The following is a 19,606-nucleotide window of genomic DNA, read 5'->3' on the forward strand; positions in this document are numbered from 1 at the left end:
CTATTTGTTCCTTTTTTTCCCTACAGATTTTGTTTCTTTTTACCAACAGTGATATGACTAAATCTTAGTCCTTTAAAAAGAACTATTCTTCATTTTAATTTCTTGATTTCATAGCTTCTCTTTCAGTTCATGTTTCACAAGTTTCTTGAGGGGGTTGCTTTTTGAAGATGAACAAATATGATACATTAAGTGACTTCTAGAACTAGTCAGAATCTTAAGTGTATAATTAAAATTGACCATTTTTGTAGGTTCTGATATGTGTCTCATGTGTTCTTTGTTGTCTTTCAGAATATCCATCATTAGTTTTTGATTTATTATACAATTTTTTAAAAGCTTATTGTTGTAATTGTTGTACTCCCTTTTTTATAAATAACCTCATACTATTTCCCTGGCCTTCCTTTTCAGCCATTTAAAATTCAAATCTTACAGTTAAGAACTAAGTATTGGCAAATACATAGGCCCTGATCATCGGTATCATCGAGTATGAATGTTATTATTTGTATGATGGACCAAGTCGTATTGCTAACGCTGTGAATGTAGACTGGCAAGGACAGGCACAGGGTTCTGGGTTGGGCATTTGTGCTTTGGGCAGTCCGTTATATATGTGTTCTCTTCCTGTTGTGTTTTGAACACATACTCTGATTATATCAGGTGCTTAACTTGTATTCTTTACTGCATTTCTATCCTTCAGCAACTGAACCAGTGAAGAATTTAAATTCTTTTTTTTTTATTAGGTTACATTAATTTTTGAAGTTTTGTCATAAATATTTGATGGTTGATTATAAATCATCAGTATGTCAAAAAGATGACTGGCTTGCTGTAGCTTTAGTCAGGGGGCTGTTTTTTCCATAGAGCTTTCAGCTTATAGGGTAGCTTATTATTTTTTATTATTTTAAAATTCTTTTTATTTATTTATTTATTTATTTATTTATTTATTTATTTATTTATTTATTTATTTATTTTTGTAATTTACACCTAAACTTTTAACAGCTTCTGATTTAGGATGATTTCAGTTTCATCTTTGTTTTTTCTTTCTGTATTCTGAGTATGTTTCCATCACGAATTTTATCTGTGTAACCAATGGCAGTTGTACGAATCTAACACTTGAAAAATTAAGGGCAGTGGGCTAAACCTCTGAGCTTACTGTGGTCTTTGATTTTAAATGTTTTGATAGAAACATTTCCTGACATATTTCAAGGATGGAAATTTTGACACAGGTCTTAAGAAGTGTACGTGCGTGTGTGTGTGTGTGTGTGTGTGTGTGTGTGTGTGTTTCTATGTATATAATTTGACCACAGACCTTGCTGTTTTAATGTAGGTGGCCTTACCATATCCTCTCTACTTAAGCAAACGCAATATATTTAATAAGTTTTGAAGAGCAGAGCATTCTATGGCTGAGTGATTTCAAAGTGGAAAACACTGTTAGATTTTGACCAGTTTAGAGCTACGGATTTGGTTAGGTGACTTTGTCTGGAAATTCGTAGTGAGAAACCTGGAACTCTAGAGGAAATGCACTGTATATCATTAATCATTAGGCTTTGCTCATGACAAAATGTAGTATATACAGCCATGCCCCATTGGGTGACATTTTGAATTTTCATACTTCTAAATATATTTTTAAAACGTGTTTTATTTAAAAATAATTTTTTTAAAAATCTTATTTTTTTAAACATAATGTCACTTGGTATTATGCTAGGCACTGGTAGAGAGCATTAATCATTTCTATTGATATTCTTTCTGCTTTGATGGGATTTTTTTCTATTCAAATTGAGTCCCTTTTAAATATGGCTGATATAAGCTAGTTGATTTTAGAACTTTACCTTTTGTTTTGTTTGTGTTAAACATGTTTTAAATAGTCTCCTCATAACAAAGCATTTTCCATGTTAAATGTCTTTCATAAAGAGATATTTTTTAAAAAATCCAAAAAAATAAAATATGAGCTTTTTTTCCTTAATTTACATATTTCTAAGAGTAATTATCTTTGCTTTGTGGAATCTTAATACGAGTTTTTATCTGTTTCTATCAGTTCAGAGATCTGTGTATTTGGATATGTTATCTCGTTTTCATGGAAATGCACATTGGTGCTCAGTTAATTTGTTCTACCCACTTAATCCCAATTCTCAGTTGGCTTGTATCTTTGATAAAAATCATTTACTCAGTGACCACAAGGATTAAAAAAAAAAATCCTAACAGGATGTAAAGTTAATTATTATTATTTGAGGGAATAAAAAACTATTTGAAGTTTAGAAGTTATCACTAGACTGTTTCCCCTCGTGTATTGCAGTATATGATTCTGATATTTGTACCCAAGACCTGTACCAAATTTAAGCCTTTCCTCAGTCTAATTTTTCTTTTAGATATTTCTTGAATATTCCCTCTCCTCTGCATCCCTGCTGTCACTGTCTTACTTCAAGGCCCTAGGATGAATATTTTAACCAAAAGTGGGTGCCTGGGGCTCACCACTTTTCTGCAGTCTTTCACACTGCCAACAGGTATCTTTTACAGTTTAGATCATATGATGCCCTTTCATAAGCCTCCCCAGTGGCTCTCCATTATTCAAAGGGTAAAATGCAAACCTGGAATCTGCTGTTTAGCATCCTTCGCTGTTGGACTTCTGCATACCTTTCCACTCTCGTCTCCCACTTATATTCTCTGCTGCAGTGATACTAATCTATCTGCAGTTCCCAGACAGGACACTCTTTCTGGCTTCTGTACCTTTATCATTAGGTTCCCTCTGTGTTAAACTTTCCTTTCTCTGTAAACTTGATGCACTCCCATAATCTTTTATTCTGTTCCAGTGATCTCTTATCTTTATATGTGTTCCGACAGCCCCCTTCCTCTGCATCCCAGGCTTCAGTTAATTTCTCTACTGGTTCCCATGGCCCTTTATACATGCTTCTTTTATCTTTGATGTCCTTTCTAAGTTATGAAATTGTTCAGATCGGAGACTGAATCAGTTGTAAGTTTTTGTCAGTAGCCCCTGATACGGGGCTTGGTGTTGGGGACTTAAAGTTGAATGAATTAATGAATCATGCTGAAAGAATTAGTGCAATTTCGAAACAGAATGGAATTCCCAGCACTAATCATTGTCTAATCATTTCACCTTTTAATCTGGTAAATAAAATTTGGTGAATTTATTTTCCAGCTGTTTGTGAATGAGAACATATTTTCATACTAAATACGTTTCCTCTACTAGGCAAGTCCAAAAAGATTCAAATTCAAAAAGCAAGCATAACAAAGCAAGATAGTGACTATAGTGTGTAATAACTTTATGACTTGATGAGGGCACTCTTGATTGTTTTTTAACCGTGAACAGCATCTCCAGGGCCAAACTGCATGGCTCTGACTTCCTCTGCCCCTTGCTTAAAAAGCTTGAACAGTCTCTGTGTACTGATTTTTACTTTCCCTGAAGGGAAGATGAAAGAAATCACATAGATTATTCATCTACATTTTTATCAAAATGTAAGTCATTACTTTTTTACACATAGGGAAGATCAACGCTTTTTAATAGGCCTTGTCTATCACAGTATAGACTTTACCTATGATACCAAGAAATTTGAACCTGGCATTTAAATTTCAGGAATGTGGTATTGAAGGAGAGCAAAATGATACACTTTTAAATGTAGTATGAAATATTAGCTTTTTAAATCTTGCCTTCTGGAGTAAGTTTAAAAGTTTTCAGAATAAAAAATGATAAAAAAAAATTTTCTGTAAAAGTATGAAACACATTGCTCATAATACGCTAGAGAGAAATCTATGTTTTCATGTTAGACCTCATCAGGTCATAGCCTAGCAGTAATTATGTATTTAACTTATAGGAGAACGCTCTTTTTATTCTTGTGCATTGCAGTTGTCTTAAACTAACAGAAATAAAAGGAAATGAAATCTATGTAAAGGACAGATTCACCAGGTATACGATGACTGAAACAGTCCACTTACACAGCTAACATGGACAAATTACAGTGACAACTAACATGGACAACGTGCAGTGATCAACACAAGAATTACTTGGAAAACAACTTAGTATTTTTTCAAACATTCCCTTGGAAGCAGGTTATATACTGTTGTGAATCTGTAATATTTTGATAATAATAAATGAAATTTTCAAGAGAAGTCCTGAAATAATAACTATATACTCATCTTTTTTGTTTTATTTTATGTGAAACAAACAAACAAAGCATGCTTCAGTGTTTAATTTCTAGCTCTTCCTCTTGCTAGCAGTGTGACTTTGTTTTCATGAGCTTTCCATTGCTCACGACACATCTTTTACCTATCTGTCACTTAACCTCAGTTATGGTTGTGGAATTGGATTTTCCTAAGACAGCAAAGCTGCTATTTGATTTTGATCCCTTCTTCTCTTCTGACCCCTCCCCTCTCTTGTTTTTTATAAGATGGAATAACTACCTCCATAGAGCCCTAATCTCCTTAAAATGCAGATTCTGATGCAGCAGGTCTGTGATGCAGACTGACAGTCTGCTGTTGTAGCAAGCTCCCAGGCAAGACCCTGCTGCTAGTGGATGGGCTGCACTTTGAGGAGCTAAAGTCTGTCTGTAGCACCATACCTACTGAGCAGCAGTCTTTTGTAACATCCTCACGTTTTCTCTGTCTCTTATTTTAGACTCTAGGGGTTGGGCTTTGAATTAAGTATCCTAATGTTCCCAGTCTTGAACTTAGTCTTTGGATAAATACGTCATTTTTGGCATCCCTGATTCCCATTAGGCGTGACCCTACTTTCATTCCTGTTTGTTACTAGGGCTGTTTTGTAGCCTCCTTTCACTAGTGTGGCCATCTGCCTTTACCGATTTGCTGGTCTACCCCAGGCTCTGATTTTTTGGCCTGGATTTACCTGGACCAAATCCTTTTGTTCAGCTGCCCTTTGGCATTTGGGTTGCCAGTTCAGAACTCCTGCTTTGAGCCCATTGCTGTACATGAATAACGTAAGTGAAATTTTCCAACAGATGTTATTGGAAATGACTGGGTGTTATTCACATTTCTTTCTAGTGTCTTTACCACACATTATTTCTTTAATTATATTTGGTGATCCCGTCTGTGCCCAGAGGATGTTGTAGTCTCCATTTCAGGAGGCAGCTCTGCTTCAGCATGTCATGATTACCTCCATTTTCAGGGGGTTGCCTAGACAATGGGATGGAAATGAGAGGCATATTGGAAGTTAAGTTTATTTTCCTCTCACTTTAGTTTATTTTCTACAAGTATTTCTTTGAGAAACTGAAGTACCGATTGCTTGAAAATCTTTGTGGAGGCCCGTGATGATGATGGTGGTGGTGGTGATGGTGGTGATGTGAGGGGGATCTCGCTTCTTTCACATCTCAAGTAGCTTACCATTTAAAGCAGAATGATGCCAGTAGACACTGCTGAGAAATCTTTTTTTTTTCCCCAGGCATCCTTGTAAGATAGAATTCAGCAATCTTATAGAATGAACATAAAAATGAGGGTAGGCGCTTCAAGTAGTAGATACAGTTGTTTAAAAAGGAGAGGAAACAGCATACAGTCTTCAGATTAAGTACTGAACACTAGCAAGCTCGAGGCTGATTTCCACTATAGTTCCATGTTACAGTACAGTTCAGTTTCATTTGCAGGAGTATAAGCTGAATACCCTAAATATACATTGTCATGACTCTAGTTTTCATTTCAATTTTTTACTACAATGAAATTCTTATAACTAAATTAATAATGCAGATTAAAGTACAACAGAATTTTAATAGTCTTAGTGTTCACCAAGAGTTACATTCTTTCAGTTTTGTATGACATAAAAAACTAATAGCCCATAAAAAATATGGCAAAGTTAAGCTGTATTTAGAGTAGACATGAAAAATTCTAAGATAGAATAGATGGTCTGAATAGTGTATTGCTTGATAAATACATTCAGAACTTAATGCCTATTATAGAATTATACATATATAAATGTATGTGTTATAAAAGTAGGTTAATTTGTATTTTAATATCTTCCTTATAACATGGGCATGGCAGCCTAATATGCATCCTATACTTCTTAATGACAGATTTGATTCTGCTCCGAAGGGTCTTGAGTTAGCTTTGTCTCCCCACAGAGATGGCGTGGGTTTTTTGGGGATGTTTGACAATTGGCCCTAATTAGACTTGTAGGTTGTTAGTGAAACTGAGCTCTGAATAGTCATGCTTCAGAAATAATTATTCATTTTGATTATAAAGTTTTATTGGAGACATATTAGCGTCACTCCTAGGTAGCACGGGGGTCGCATTTTAGTGGAACTTTTCTCTGTTTTCCCCCTTAAGTAGCACTCCTTCCTCTGGAATGGTTAGAGAAGTGGTAATCTTGGTTTCCTGGGCTTCTGCATATAGACACTAAACTATGTATAGCAACCCAAGAGTGCTTTAATACCACGTTTACAGCTCAAAGTCCACTCAGTTATCTCTTTGCTGTTTCTTAATTACTGATTTTTTTAAATTGCAGATTTAAAATCTCTATGTGGGGCATCATCCTTGCATTGATCAGAATGATTCTGATGTTAACCTGACAAAGCCAATTAGTCAAGAATTCCTTGATTTCTTATTTAGTGATCAGTCCCATGTGAAGTGCTACAGGAGATTCAAAGTCTGAGGATCGGGAAGGGAAGACAATCAGTAGTTAATGTACACTGTGCCAGTGCTTTGCTTAAAATATTTCATTTAAGCCTCACAACAATCCTGTGACATTAACTAATTTTCCCTCACCATACAGATGAGAAGACCTAGCTCAGAGAGAGCCCAAGTCCAGAAAGTCGTGAAGGATATAGCTGTGATTGTAGCCAAGGTCTGTCTGTTTTCACAGCCCACGTTCTTTCCACAGCCTCTTAGGTATTATGACAGTCTTTATCCAGGAATTTCTTTACACTCTGGGGGGTGAGGAGAAGGGGCGGTGGAGAGCAGGAAGACCTCTCTTTTACCTGATTGAACCTTGGGAACCTTATTCACTAGAGCGAAAGATGGCTTCTAAAAGATATGATTGGATTGTATACAAGAAAGTTTGGTCAGTTGTGATTTTATTGCTGGTGGGTCTTCACAAAAGTCAGTTCATTGACACAGACTCTCAGGACACCCTTGGAGCAAGTCACCAAAGTCTGAGGGTGTAGCACATAGAAAATGACAATGCTGTCTCACCCTGTTTCACTTGGCCAGTGATCTAAACTTCACTGTATTTTGATGAGAATAAAATTAACTAGCATTTATTGTCTACAAACTATACTGACTTTCAGAAGTATTTCTAGGTTTATTCTGGTTGTGAATATTTTTATTCCTAAGGTTAACTTACTTTGCTGATTCATAGTTTATTGTGATTTTTTTTTGATTAACATTTAAGACTTCCTCTATTCATGGTTACCCTACCTACACAGTGTTATCAATGAAGTTTATAATTAGCAGTAATAACATTCATATTAAATGCACTGCTGAGCTCTGCCAAGACAAGAAATACAGATCAGGCTTCATCAAAATGCTGAATAGCTTGAAAGTCTTACGTCTGTAGGACTTGTGTTGAATAACATATGACACAGCAAAATGCCTAATGCTATGTTTTTATCACTATAATAACAGAAGACATAATAAAATTAAATATTTCTTTTAAAGATTGGGAATGGTGTATAGTGAACTTATTTTTTCCCCTCCATGTGATTCACTAATACTTAACTAAGATGCTATCAGTTAAGTCTTAGAAGTTGGAATTTAAGATTTTCCCTTGTAGTATGAGTTAATGAGTCTGAGTTTCTCTTGAGAAATCTTACATGTTCAGATTAGTATTACCCTTAATATAGTGACTTCCTTACAAGCTATATACATTTATTCTAATGATCAAATCATTTTTAAATCATATCCTTTTATGATTTCATTCAGATCCTCTTTTGTGAGCAATAGAAGAACAGAACAGAATAGATTAAAATGGAATAGAACACGTTGAATTACTGTATGGTCACAGCTTATGTTATTTATCAGTGAGTCTTATTTTACTTCCTCTGCTCTGATGAATCATCTTATTCATTGGTGCTGATTCCGAGTATCTGTTGGCATGATATCAAAGGATATTAATTCCATTTGTTCAATAAATATTTATTGAGTATTCACTGTGTGCCAGGCACTGTTGGCACTGGGGTTAAATAGTGAATGAAACAACTGTTGCCGAGAAGTTTTAATAACTGTGCCAAGTTTGAATGCATTTTTTTCATAAAGGGAATTCCAGAAACTTTCTAGAAATATTAGAATTGTTGGAATAAAGCTCTGACTTCACAGAAGTTACACACATCCATGGTATATTATGGCAAGGTACTCTACTGGACTTTAAATAAGAAAAGAAAATGAAATAGCTAATTGAGTGATTGGTATTCATCAGGTCAACACATGAAGCATCAACCAAATTTAATATCTTTAAATAGATTTTATAGGCTGTGCTCCTTCCTTAAAGGTCACTGGAAGAACTTAATACCTTTTTATTAAAAATAAAATGGGAACAGTGGAATGGCCTTTTCACATCTTATTTGGATAAGTCGAAGAGGCAAATTTTGCCTCATTTTTATGAAGTTGTGTTACTTTATATTTGCCACTTCATATTTTACATTTAAAATTTGTTTCTTACTCAACTTGCTGTGGCAAAACATAGACTTAAAAAGTTGAGGGTTCAGATGAACTGTGATAATAAATTGGAATTAAGTAAGTAAAGGTATAATTGTGTGTATGTACACACACATATATGTACATATAATTTTGGAGTAGCAGCTTATTTAAAGCAGAAAATGAAAGCAAGGATTAAGGGCTCTTAACTCTTCCTGGCTAAGCATTTTTATGAGGTTTCATGGTATAGGGGAAAGAGCATACCTATAGTTGTGTTTAGAGAACTCTGCTCAAATTCAGACTGTCATTTAACTTCTTTGTGCCTCAGCTTAATGTCAACCTCATAACTCTGTCAGGATGATGAAATGAGACAATGTATATAAAGTACCTTAACAGTGCAAAATGATGTGCTTTTAAAATTTCCCTTTCTCATTTAAAAAAAATTAATACAAGTGGTAAATGAATACATTCTTGTATACTGTTTAGATATATGGAAATATACAGAGTAGAAATCACTGTCTTCTCCTTAGTAGCAATTATTTTTAACAGTTGGGTGTATATACTTCAGGTTTTTAAAAATACTTAGTTATCTATATGTGCATATACATTTATAAACGTCACACATGTATAGGTATTCTTGCTTAGTTTTGCATGCACCGTTTTACTGTGCATCTTGTTCTATGACATTACTTTTTCATGCTGTATTTTCTTGATCTTTCATGATACTTCAAATAGATCTACCTCTTTCCTTTAACTGTTTCAAGGTACTTTATTGAATGGAGGTGTCATAATATATTTAGTCCTGTACTGGGAGCACATTTATTCCTTAATGTTTTACATTTCTGTGCGTAATGAAACTGCATGGTTTAAGTTTTGTTTCTTTGTTTTGCAAGGAGATGTTGGTGATCTTGAAGATGTTCAGAGTGCTGAGTCATGTATAGAGTATTCATGTCTTTTAATTATAAAAGTTAACAGGTATCCATTCCAAAATTGGTAAGATAAGTTTTTCAACTTGTCTAATTGTGAAAGTCTGAAGAGGTAGGAATTGATCATAAAATTCAGTTGGATAGGGTAGCCTGTGAGAAGAAAGTTATAAACTGGTCATCAAAAGTCTACTGATGCTTTTTGTTTCAGGAAAACAAACTTTTCAGGAAAACTATTTTTGTCAGCTTCTGTCCATGTTTTCCCTGCTTCTTATCAAACTTTCACTGTCATTTACTATGCGCTAGATATGGTCCCTGTTATTGATCAGCTTCCAGTGTAGTGTAACACATTAATCAGATTGTGAAAATAATATGTATTGTGATAAGGAAGAACTGTCTTTACTCTGCCTGTGGGAATTCAAGAAGGCCTCCCCCTAATCAGGTGGGTCGCCCAGTTCAATTCAATAAATATTTGAATCGAGACCCTCCCAGTATCAGCATTAGGGATAGAGAGTTGTGAATGTATTAGAATAACTTATCCCTTCTATAGTAATATCCTTCTAGTTTTTATCAGTGGAGGAGTTAAAAGGAAATTTTCAGTTGAAGAAATTATCATCCAAAGTTAATGATTTAACTTAAATTTCAAAGTCACTTGCAAATATATTATATATAGATGACAAGCATATAGATTATTGTACTCTGGAAAACCTTGCTATCTTAACAGCTCAAAAATTAATGTTTTAATAATTTACTGGTAAACCACAGATGTGGTTTGCATATATTTTGTACATTTGTATACAAGGCTGTCTCTGCTCTTCCATGCCTACCTGGTCTGTATCTTCCTGCCCTCCTCACCTTCTCTGCATGCATGTAAGTACAAGGACTATCTAGACCTCATGAAATTATGGGGCTGTTCTGTTTGACCCTCTACAATACAAGGTGTTCAGATTCTGCTTAGTTCTTGGTTATCCTGTTGGAGAACATGTTAGCTCAGAGATTTTGGCTATTCACTGCTTCTTTGTACATACTTTCTTACTAGTTTATCAGCCTCTGCAATTCAGAGTCTTCAAAAACTATACTTCTTAGGCTTTCAGAGACTTTTCCTCACTGAAAAAACCCCACAGCTCTTAACACCCTGTATCTATAAAATTAGCTGCTCACCATTAGCTAAGGCAAGAGAAGGTTCTAAAATTGCATCATTAGAACTCGTGAACTTCAACTTGCTGCATTCCCAAAGTTAGAGAATCATGATAAAAACACAGATGGGAGATACTGATTGATTCTTTCCTTGGGCTAAGATTCAAGTTTCACACATTTCATGTCTTTTTCTGCTAGAACCCAAGGCCTATAGAAAAATGAAAGCCTGCAGTTTACTTTATGTTTTAACTTTATGTCAATATACAGTATTGAGTGCTACATAAAATACTTAAAAAATCAATGTATGGTTTAATGTATAGTTTAAGAAAATCAATATATATTGCTCTAAGCAATGGAGATTTTTAGAGATATTAATGTAGCTACACATAAGCCATTAGTAAATATCATCTTCCACAATGGATTTGAAATCTTACATATAATTACGCCAAATGCTACATTATTAGATACTACAGATTTTATATAGCTGTTGAAAATTAAGTTGTATTATTTCAAGGGGAAATGGTCTATTTGAATCCCATAATTTAAGATATTCTCTGCTTATAATTTAGGACAAATGAATCTTTCTATTGAATATTTTGTAACCTAAAAAAAAATTAAACCAATTTGATCTTTTTAAAAAATATGGAATTTGTTAGTTACTTTAAGAACAGTTTAGAAACGAATTCCCAATGGGTAAAATAGCTAAATAGGAATTTTTTTTTTACGTTATAAAAACTTGTCAGAAAATTGAGGTGACTATATGTGTAACGTAGGGGTTATCAAAAATTTTTAAACAGAAAGGAAAACTAGAACCAAATGGAGAAAGAGACAGATTTGACTATTAATTTTTTAAAATATTTTTCACACTGGTATATTGAAAGCTCAGGGGAAAATATCTGAAATGGAAATGTGAAGTAGTAAACAAAATATACAGTGAGCTCTTAGGAATTGATGACAAAAACACTAACAAAGCAATAGCAAATGGTAATAAGATACAGACATTTCCCAGAAGAGCAAATCCAAATGGCCAGTTTGTAAAGATTCTCAAATTCACTAATAGTATGGGAAGTGAAAATTAATTAAAAGAGAGATACTACTTTACTCCTATCAGATTGGGAAACTTTTAAAAGAGTGGAATACTTATATTTCTGATACAAATGTGTTATTTTAGCCTTTTTAAAAAATGCAGTTTGCCATTTATTGTAAAAAGTGAATTTATCGGTTAATTCTGGGAATTTAGACCAGAGATGGGAAAACTTTTTCTATAAAGGGTCAGATAGTAAGTATTTTAGACTTTGCAGGCTGTGTGGGTTTTGTCACAGGTACTCAATTCTGTGTGACATCACTGAATGCAGAGTTGGGAAAAAATTAAGACGTTTTTTATGTAACAAGCTGTTACATAATATTTCCACTGTATAGATATAAATAAACTCAAGAGCATATATAATAGTAAAATGTAGTAAAATAATTAGAAAGTGATGAGTTTTGATTATTTTTACCTTTGTTTTTAATAATTAGTTGCAAGTTTATACAATTTAATTTTCAGTTATGACTGTGTTTCATAACCAGTCCCAGAATTTCTGAAAATTTAACAGTTGACTCTCTCCAGCCAGTTCTAGCTGGTTCTGGCGTACTACTGGCTATATCTACATATAAGGGTGTTTTGCAGTATTGTTGATGATGGCAAAAATAGGAAACAAATTGTATACCCACTGATAGAGGGTAGTGGAATATATAGCATCCATTAGGCAGAGCCCTTGCCTTGAGTGATTTCCCTGTGCGTTGTTAAATGCGAGGAGCAAGATGTAAGGATGGCTCTGTGTCATGATCCCATATTTATAACACAACCAAGGACAGACTCTTCCCTCATTTGTGCGTGTATGTTTGATTACATGAACATGGGACAAAGTATGGTTATGAGGACAGAATAGGGCAAGATGTGAGGTAAGGGGAAAAAGGACTTCTGTCCATGAGAAAAACAGCATGTATGTTATGATTCTATGTGTGGCAAATTATATATATATAATTGATACCTTTTTTAGGGTGATAGAATGGTATTTGTTTTATCTGAAAAAAAGTTATTTTAATTGAGGGAGAAAATCAGAATCCTATAGGACTTTCTAAGAATTTAGACTTACAATAAAATTCTCTTTCCTGTGAAAGGGCATATGTGGACAGTGTTTCAATAAAATTTAACCGTTAGTGATATACTTGCTTCATTTAAACCTTTTTATGTATATCACTTTAAAAAATCTCAATATGTAGTATCTTGTTTCCTAAGTCATGTGTATAAGTTTTAGAATTATATTAAGTATGTGTGTATAAATGTTTATGGTGTCACATCCTCCTGGATTCCAGTTATCTTCATATTTAGATGGCAGTTCATTATTTTAAAGTGCTGTTATTTTCACAGCTTGCGATATAGTAGTTCTCTGTTCTCTGAGCCCCACAGGGGGATAGAATTTTCCTATCCTTTGTCTTTTAAGGAACTCACCACTCTACATTGTTATTCAAATATACATATATATATGTATATATAATATATACATATGTATTATATATACATATAATTTAAGTATGTTATTCAAATATATGTTATTCAAATATATCTATGTATCTTATTACCTTATCTTACCATTCTTCCTAATCTGTAAGCCTTGGTAGCCTGCTAGATGTATGATCCAGAGTCATGTATCCACTGTATATATTAACTGAATGAATAAAGAATGATATTTATCTTAGTCTACCAGCACACATGGAAAAATGATAAAGCTACTTCAGGAATCATTAGAGTCTTGATTAATAATATTTTTTATGTATTAAAGAGCTTTCAATCATATTATGGTAGGTACTGTGCACAAATAATAGACTATTGATATTGTTTTGGTTTTCTGATCAGTTTTCCACCTTGAATTTCCTATTGGATCATCTTTTTCAGCAATTATTATTTAAACTACCAATGCTGTTTTGTGATTTCTTAAAAGCCTCCTCATTCCAGAAACCTTCTGGGTGTTTTATAGTGCAAAATTCAGATAGTTTATACCTTTGTGCAGTTTCTAATTCTTTCTTAATATTATTTTTTTGTCTCATATAAATGACTTAGGAAACTCGTTCTTTAATCTCCTTGTTAGTAAATACCTGTTTCTTCCTTTTTGATAAAGCTGTAGTATTTCTCTTCAAGCAACAACTTCTGCTTCATCTTCTCTTGTATTCTTCGTCACTATATCTCTTTGACAATAATATGTTCTGAAATGAAAATGTAGATTGTATTTTTCTGACACAAAGGGAATTGACAGGTAAAAAATTAGGTTGATATGTTTAAACTCATTTTACAAACTTGATAACTGATAAGTTTCATTTTGCTTTGTGGTGTTTGAATATAGGCATAATTCAAATGGGAAAACATAAAAGAAAAATTATATTTTAAAAATTCATTTCATTTTGAACTTTAAACGTGTGTTAGAGTTTTCTGTTATTTTGCATCCTTTTCATTGTCTGGCAATTCGTGCTCCATTGTTGATTGCTTTCTCCACGTTTTTATTTGTTCCCTATTTCTTGTTTAAAATTTACCATTGATTACTTGTCCTTTGACTTCAGATTTGTGGTACTGTTCACCATAAATTGTATGGAACATTCTTATTTTATTTTAAGCTGTTACTGCAGAAGCAGTATAACGGCAATCACTAAAATTTTAACGTTTATTTGGCCAAGTTCTTTATTCACCATGGGTTTTCTTATAGATTCTCAATTAGTTAGGTGATTTTACTTTTAAACTTTTCTGCTATGCTTTGAACATTTTGTCTTTTAGCTCTTAGTGAATGGGTATTTATTTTCTTGAAAAGTCTGGTTTTCCTTTTGTTTATTTTTTGTTGCTTCTAAGAAACTCCATAGATGATGTTTTTGAGAAACATTAGATGATAGAATCACTTTAGTCTTTTTTGGGAGATGAGGGGCATCTTATATGTGATAGCACTTTTAAAACCAAGTATTTTTTTCACTCTAAAAACCATGATACAATGTCATTAAAATAATCTTTCAAAATAAATTCACCTACCATTATAATGCAGATGGATTTCAGTTTTGCATAGTCTATTTCAATCTTCATACATATGCACATGTGTTATTTTACCTAATTGTAATGAAAGTATATATGCAACTTTTGGTTGATTTTATTTTTCTTATATAAAGCAAAATATTAGCTTTAGGAATAGTGCTCTAAATAAAAAGAGAAATGTTATTCATCCACAATCATTTCACCCCAGGCAAAGGCACATCCCCTTTAATCTCTGATATATATGTATGCACAATTTAAAACATGATGATTTGTACCTGATTTTATTTTATTAATTATGAATGAATTTCACTGAAAGCATGTGAGCTTAGCAGCTGACATGCAAGCAGTGTTAATTCCTTCTCAACTGCCAGGCTGCCCATATCCTTAAATCTACCCAGAGCAAATTGAATGCAGGGAGGCAGAGAGCATGTCTGGCCCTTACCTCCTCTGCAGGAGGCCCAGTGCTTCCCCGTCTATGTTGATAGGTTTCTTCCATTCTTCACTATGGGGCCATTCTGGTTGGTGTCATTGTGAAGACTTTTTTAAGAAAAATCTCTTCACTCAAAGCAGGTCATTTTGTATTCTCTGTTTTCAATCCGCAAATTCTCTCTCTTCCCAAAAGAAGATAATGAGACTATTGACTTAATGTATAGATCCTTACCTCACTTCCTTTATAGCGTTTACTGTCTGCCTAAACACAAAAGGGTTCCCAATACCTTGACTTTAGCATGCTGGACATAGCAATTTTCTGAGCATAAATGCTTTAATTTTCTTTGAAAACAGATTCTTAATACATGCCAAAATGAACCCCAGCTTCCCACGTAAATTATAGACTCACTCTTGTGCTAAGTTTTTAGACTATGTGACATGCATTACCTGAGTCCTAGGGTGGATTAATTGTGACCTTGAGATGTTTATGATTTCTGAGTGCTTTTAAGAAGAAAAAGACAGTACTTAGTCTGATGGCTGAAGGGTCAGGTGTCTTTCTTTTAGCCAGCAGTTGAGAAAGTACACTAGTCAAGTGAAAAATTTCCTGTATCCATTTTGTTGTAAATTATCATGATTAATGTGTATTCTGTAGCTTTTGAGCAGTGTTCTCTGCTAACACCTTGGTGTAGTTTCCTATGGCTGAGAAGTGGAAACGGTTTCTGCTTATAGTCTAAATAATAAGGCAGGTATTATGTTCCTAGGAGAAAGTGGAGGTTTCAGAGTTTCAGTATGAAAACTATGTGAATATTCATGGAATGGATGACTTTGGAAGATGAAGCGGTATCTTTTTCCCTGAGATTTTGGGGGTGTGATTGTTTGACAGAAAACTGCCTGATAAAGCATGAGTGTAAGGAATAAGGTTTGGATTTCAGGGCATGTAAGTAGATACATTCAAGTGGAACTGAAATCACTGAGCTAGTACCACAGGAGTATTGGTGATATTTGAGTTGTTGGGACAAGTATTTACATGAGTTAGTTGGATTGACTGCTGAGGGTGAGGGTTGAGGTATCTCATAACATTTAGAAGTGCTCTATACTTGCTTCAGGGGTGCTTTCTTCTCTCTCCTGTCCCCACCCAAAATTTGACCAGTAGTGAAATATGATAGTTCACTACAAAAATGAAAATGAGATTGCTAAATACTGCTTCTTCATTAGTTCAGAAGTTTCTTTGTTTATCTGGGTGAAAATGAATGAATTTGATGGGTTTTCATTTTTCTTTCAGGGTCCATTTATGAACCTCTTAAAAGCATTAATCTTCCGAGACCTGGTAATGAAACTCTGTGGGATAAATTGGATCATTATTACAGAATTGGTAAGCAAAACCTGAGGAAATCATGTCCTTAGGTAGCTACGATTTGTATTTATACTGCCTTAGTTATATAACATACATTATTGGATGATGGTCTCTTATTTGGATATCGGCGTAGTTCAGTGCTTAGATGGTTACATAGTCCAATTGCATGTTGATACCAGGACTATAAAAGGAATCCAGCAAGTCATGTTTGTCCTTTGAGTAATTTTAAAACTGTCACCAGTGTGCTCTGTGTCCTTTTAACCTTCTTAAACATGACCAGATTTGAGAACTAGAGGCTGTTTCTTGAATAATTCTTACACAAAGATTTTGTAGAAGTATTTCTTGCTCATTTAACGATAAATGGTTCCTGGGTAGTCCTGAACCTTTTATATCCATTTCTAGTTCACTGAGATACAACAAGTATCTCAGGTTACTGTTACTAAGGTCAGGTCACTGTTTTTTTGTTGCTGTTTTGTTTATACCAGGATCAACCTGGCAAATTTTGTTATTTAATGTGAGTAAGGAACTCTGAGATTCGTATGTAGGGAGCTCCTCTTTGTTCATCAGACCATCAGTTGGATGCCTGTAAATTTTTTTGTCAGTTTGCTTCCTATGCCATTTACATGGCCTAGTATTTCAGATATAAAATTTGATTTATTTGTCTCCCTTAGGAGGATGATTTTTTTTGTTTGTGTCAACCTCATGTAAAGTGTTAATTCAACTTATTTTGGTTAAGATTTTGGTATACATTCTTAGCTTGGCCATTTATTATTTTTGTAGCTATAACTTGCTAAAGAGATTTAACTACCTTTTTAAAGAAATGTCAATTGTTTACTTTGCACTATGAGGACCAGTTCTTTACTCTGGGAAAAATAATAAATACCCTGGTATTCTGAAAGAAATGATAACGTCAGTTTAGTCTGAGAAAAAGAAAAATAAATTTAATTCTTTAATCTCTGTGAAGGACCAGAATACTTTGAAAAACTATCCTAAAAGTATCAATATATGCCAGTCTAGATTAGAGTAATTTAATGTATTTTGAGGAAAAACATTACTCATCCATTTATATCCGTAAAATAGCTTTTAGGAAATGTAATTTTAGTGTGTTTATTTTTCTATTTTAGGACTCCTTTGTAAAAAGTGATATAGTCTGCGGATGTGGAACCTGCAGATAAGAGGTTCTACTGTACTAGTTATCTTACATGAGGGTCTTGAGTGTCCAAGGATTTTGGTATGCATGGTGGGTTCTGGAAGCAATCCCCTGTGTGTACTGAGGGACGACTGTAGAATATCAATTTCATACTCCTTTTATTTAAGTAAAATGCTCATGAAATGATTATTTGCTTGCTGTTTTCATGTCATACGAGGATGAAATTCAGTTTTGCAATGTTAAACATATCACTAACCTGCCCAATATAATATGTAAAAGGAATACATTGCTCTGAAGCCAGGCACAAATTAGTCATCAGTGAAAAACAGGATTTTGGTCTGTTTAGCAGTTGTTTTGGCTTTGAATTTAGCAAATCTATGCAACTCTTTGTTATACATTTGCTTTATTTTTTCCTTTGAACTGATTTTTTGAAAATATGCTTAGTTTTTTGGTTAATCTTTTTTTTTTGCACCTGATGTTACCTTATAACACTTACTGATGTCAACCAAGATGTGCTAAAGGCTTTTTATGTGCTAATTAGTTGAGTCCTTTCCTCAAAAGTAGAAAGACCCCTTTATGCAGGGTGGGTCCCTACCTAGGCTGAACTTAAATAGAGTTGTTTCTACATCTTCAGAAGTTTTATACTTCAGCTAAGTTGAGAAACAACAAAATTGTCAGAAACAGGAGGAGGAAACCAAAAATTAGGACCTTCAATTTAAGGAAAATGGCTGGCTGTACAGTTCACTCTTCTTCTTGTCTTTGATTGCAGTTAAGTCAACATTACTACTGTATCAAAGTCCAACCACGGGTCTCTTTCCTACTAAAACATGCGGTGATGATCAGAAGGCCAAGGTCCATGACAGTCTGTACTGTGCTGCTGGGGCCTGGGCTTTGGCTCTTGCATACAGGTAAGCTTGTATGTCCTCTACTGGTAACTCTGAGTCTAAGTAATGGGGTTTTTTTAGGTCCAAGACAAGTTCAGTAGCTTTGTTTTGGCTCTGCTGCCAACTTTGTGACCTGTGACTGCTCATGTCTCCTTTGAGGCCTTTCCTTTGAGGCTTTTAGCTTTCCAAAAGGTTTACATGAGACTAATTCTAACATTTTATGACTTTGTGACCAAAAGTTTTCATCTCTAGGTTTATAAATCAGCATTAGTCTTTGATAGAATGAATTGTCCATTCTCACTGAGTTGGTTAGTTTCAATTATAGAAGAAATTGACAGTGATTGAATTTTGCAGATGATAAAACTGGGGCCCAGAGGTGGTTAACAGATTGTTCAAAATTACACAACTAGTTAATAATAGAGTCAGGGCTAGGACTCTCCCACCCCCCAGTTTAGGGTTTTACCCACTGAACTTCATTGGAGTATAGCTTATTCAGTCTAAATCTTAAGTCAAATAATTCCTTTATAAAGTAAAAAAAAAATTTTTTCATACTACAAAAGTTCTCCTTACTTCATTCATTTTATTATATATAGAAAGCATTCACTCTGGGTCCTGACACATACTCAATAGTGATACATTTTAACCATTATTAAGATTAGGTTTCTGAATATTAATTTTCTGAAGGTGACACATGTATGTACTTCTGATTTGAAAATTCTCTTTCACGTGAACATGATTCCTCTGTCTTAAATCATTGATGTGCTGCATTTGTAAAAGAAAATCAAATAGTGAGATAATATACAGGTAGTCACCTTCAGCCCTTCTTTGCTAATGTCACTATCAGTATTTTTTAACATAATCTGTGTAAGCACAGTGTAGCTTCATTAAATATCAAACAACTACTAGTCTTAGAAGTACAGGGAGCACCAGTAGCACTTTAACCACGTGGCCAAGCCAGCAATGGGACAGACTTATAGATGTGACACATCACTTAATGTCGACTTCTTGCCAAAAATGTATAAATTGATCTACCTGTGAATAAACAATCAGACTAGGCCAGATTGTGGCTACTTATAAGACAACTTGCCTGGACTCTTA

General features: G+C 34.1%; 1 protein-coding gene across 4 annotated transcripts in view; it reads left to right on the forward strand.

Moving 5' to 3' along the window:
- PHKB (phosphorylase kinase regulatory subunit beta) overlaps positions 1–19,606 on the forward strand; it is a 164,507-nt gene that overhangs the window by 11,548 nt on the left and 133,353 nt on the right. For all 4 annotated transcript variants that reach the window (XM_032486250.1, XM_032486251.1, XM_032486252.1 and 1 more), the window contains 2 exons: positions 16,403–16,492; positions 18,394–18,532. In XM_032486250.1, the coding sequence (XP_032342141.1) occupies positions 16,403–16,492; positions 18,394–18,532 (229 nt within the window). The remainder of the gene's footprint in view (positions 1–16,402; positions 16,493–18,393; positions 18,533–19,606) is intronic.

Source organism: Camelus ferus, chromosome 9, assembly GCF_009834535.1.
Source record: "Camelus ferus isolate YT-003-E chromosome 9, BCGSAC_Cfer_1.0, whole genome shotgun sequence".
NCBI lineage: Eukaryota > Metazoa > Chordata > Mammalia > Artiodactyla > Camelidae > Camelus > Camelus ferus.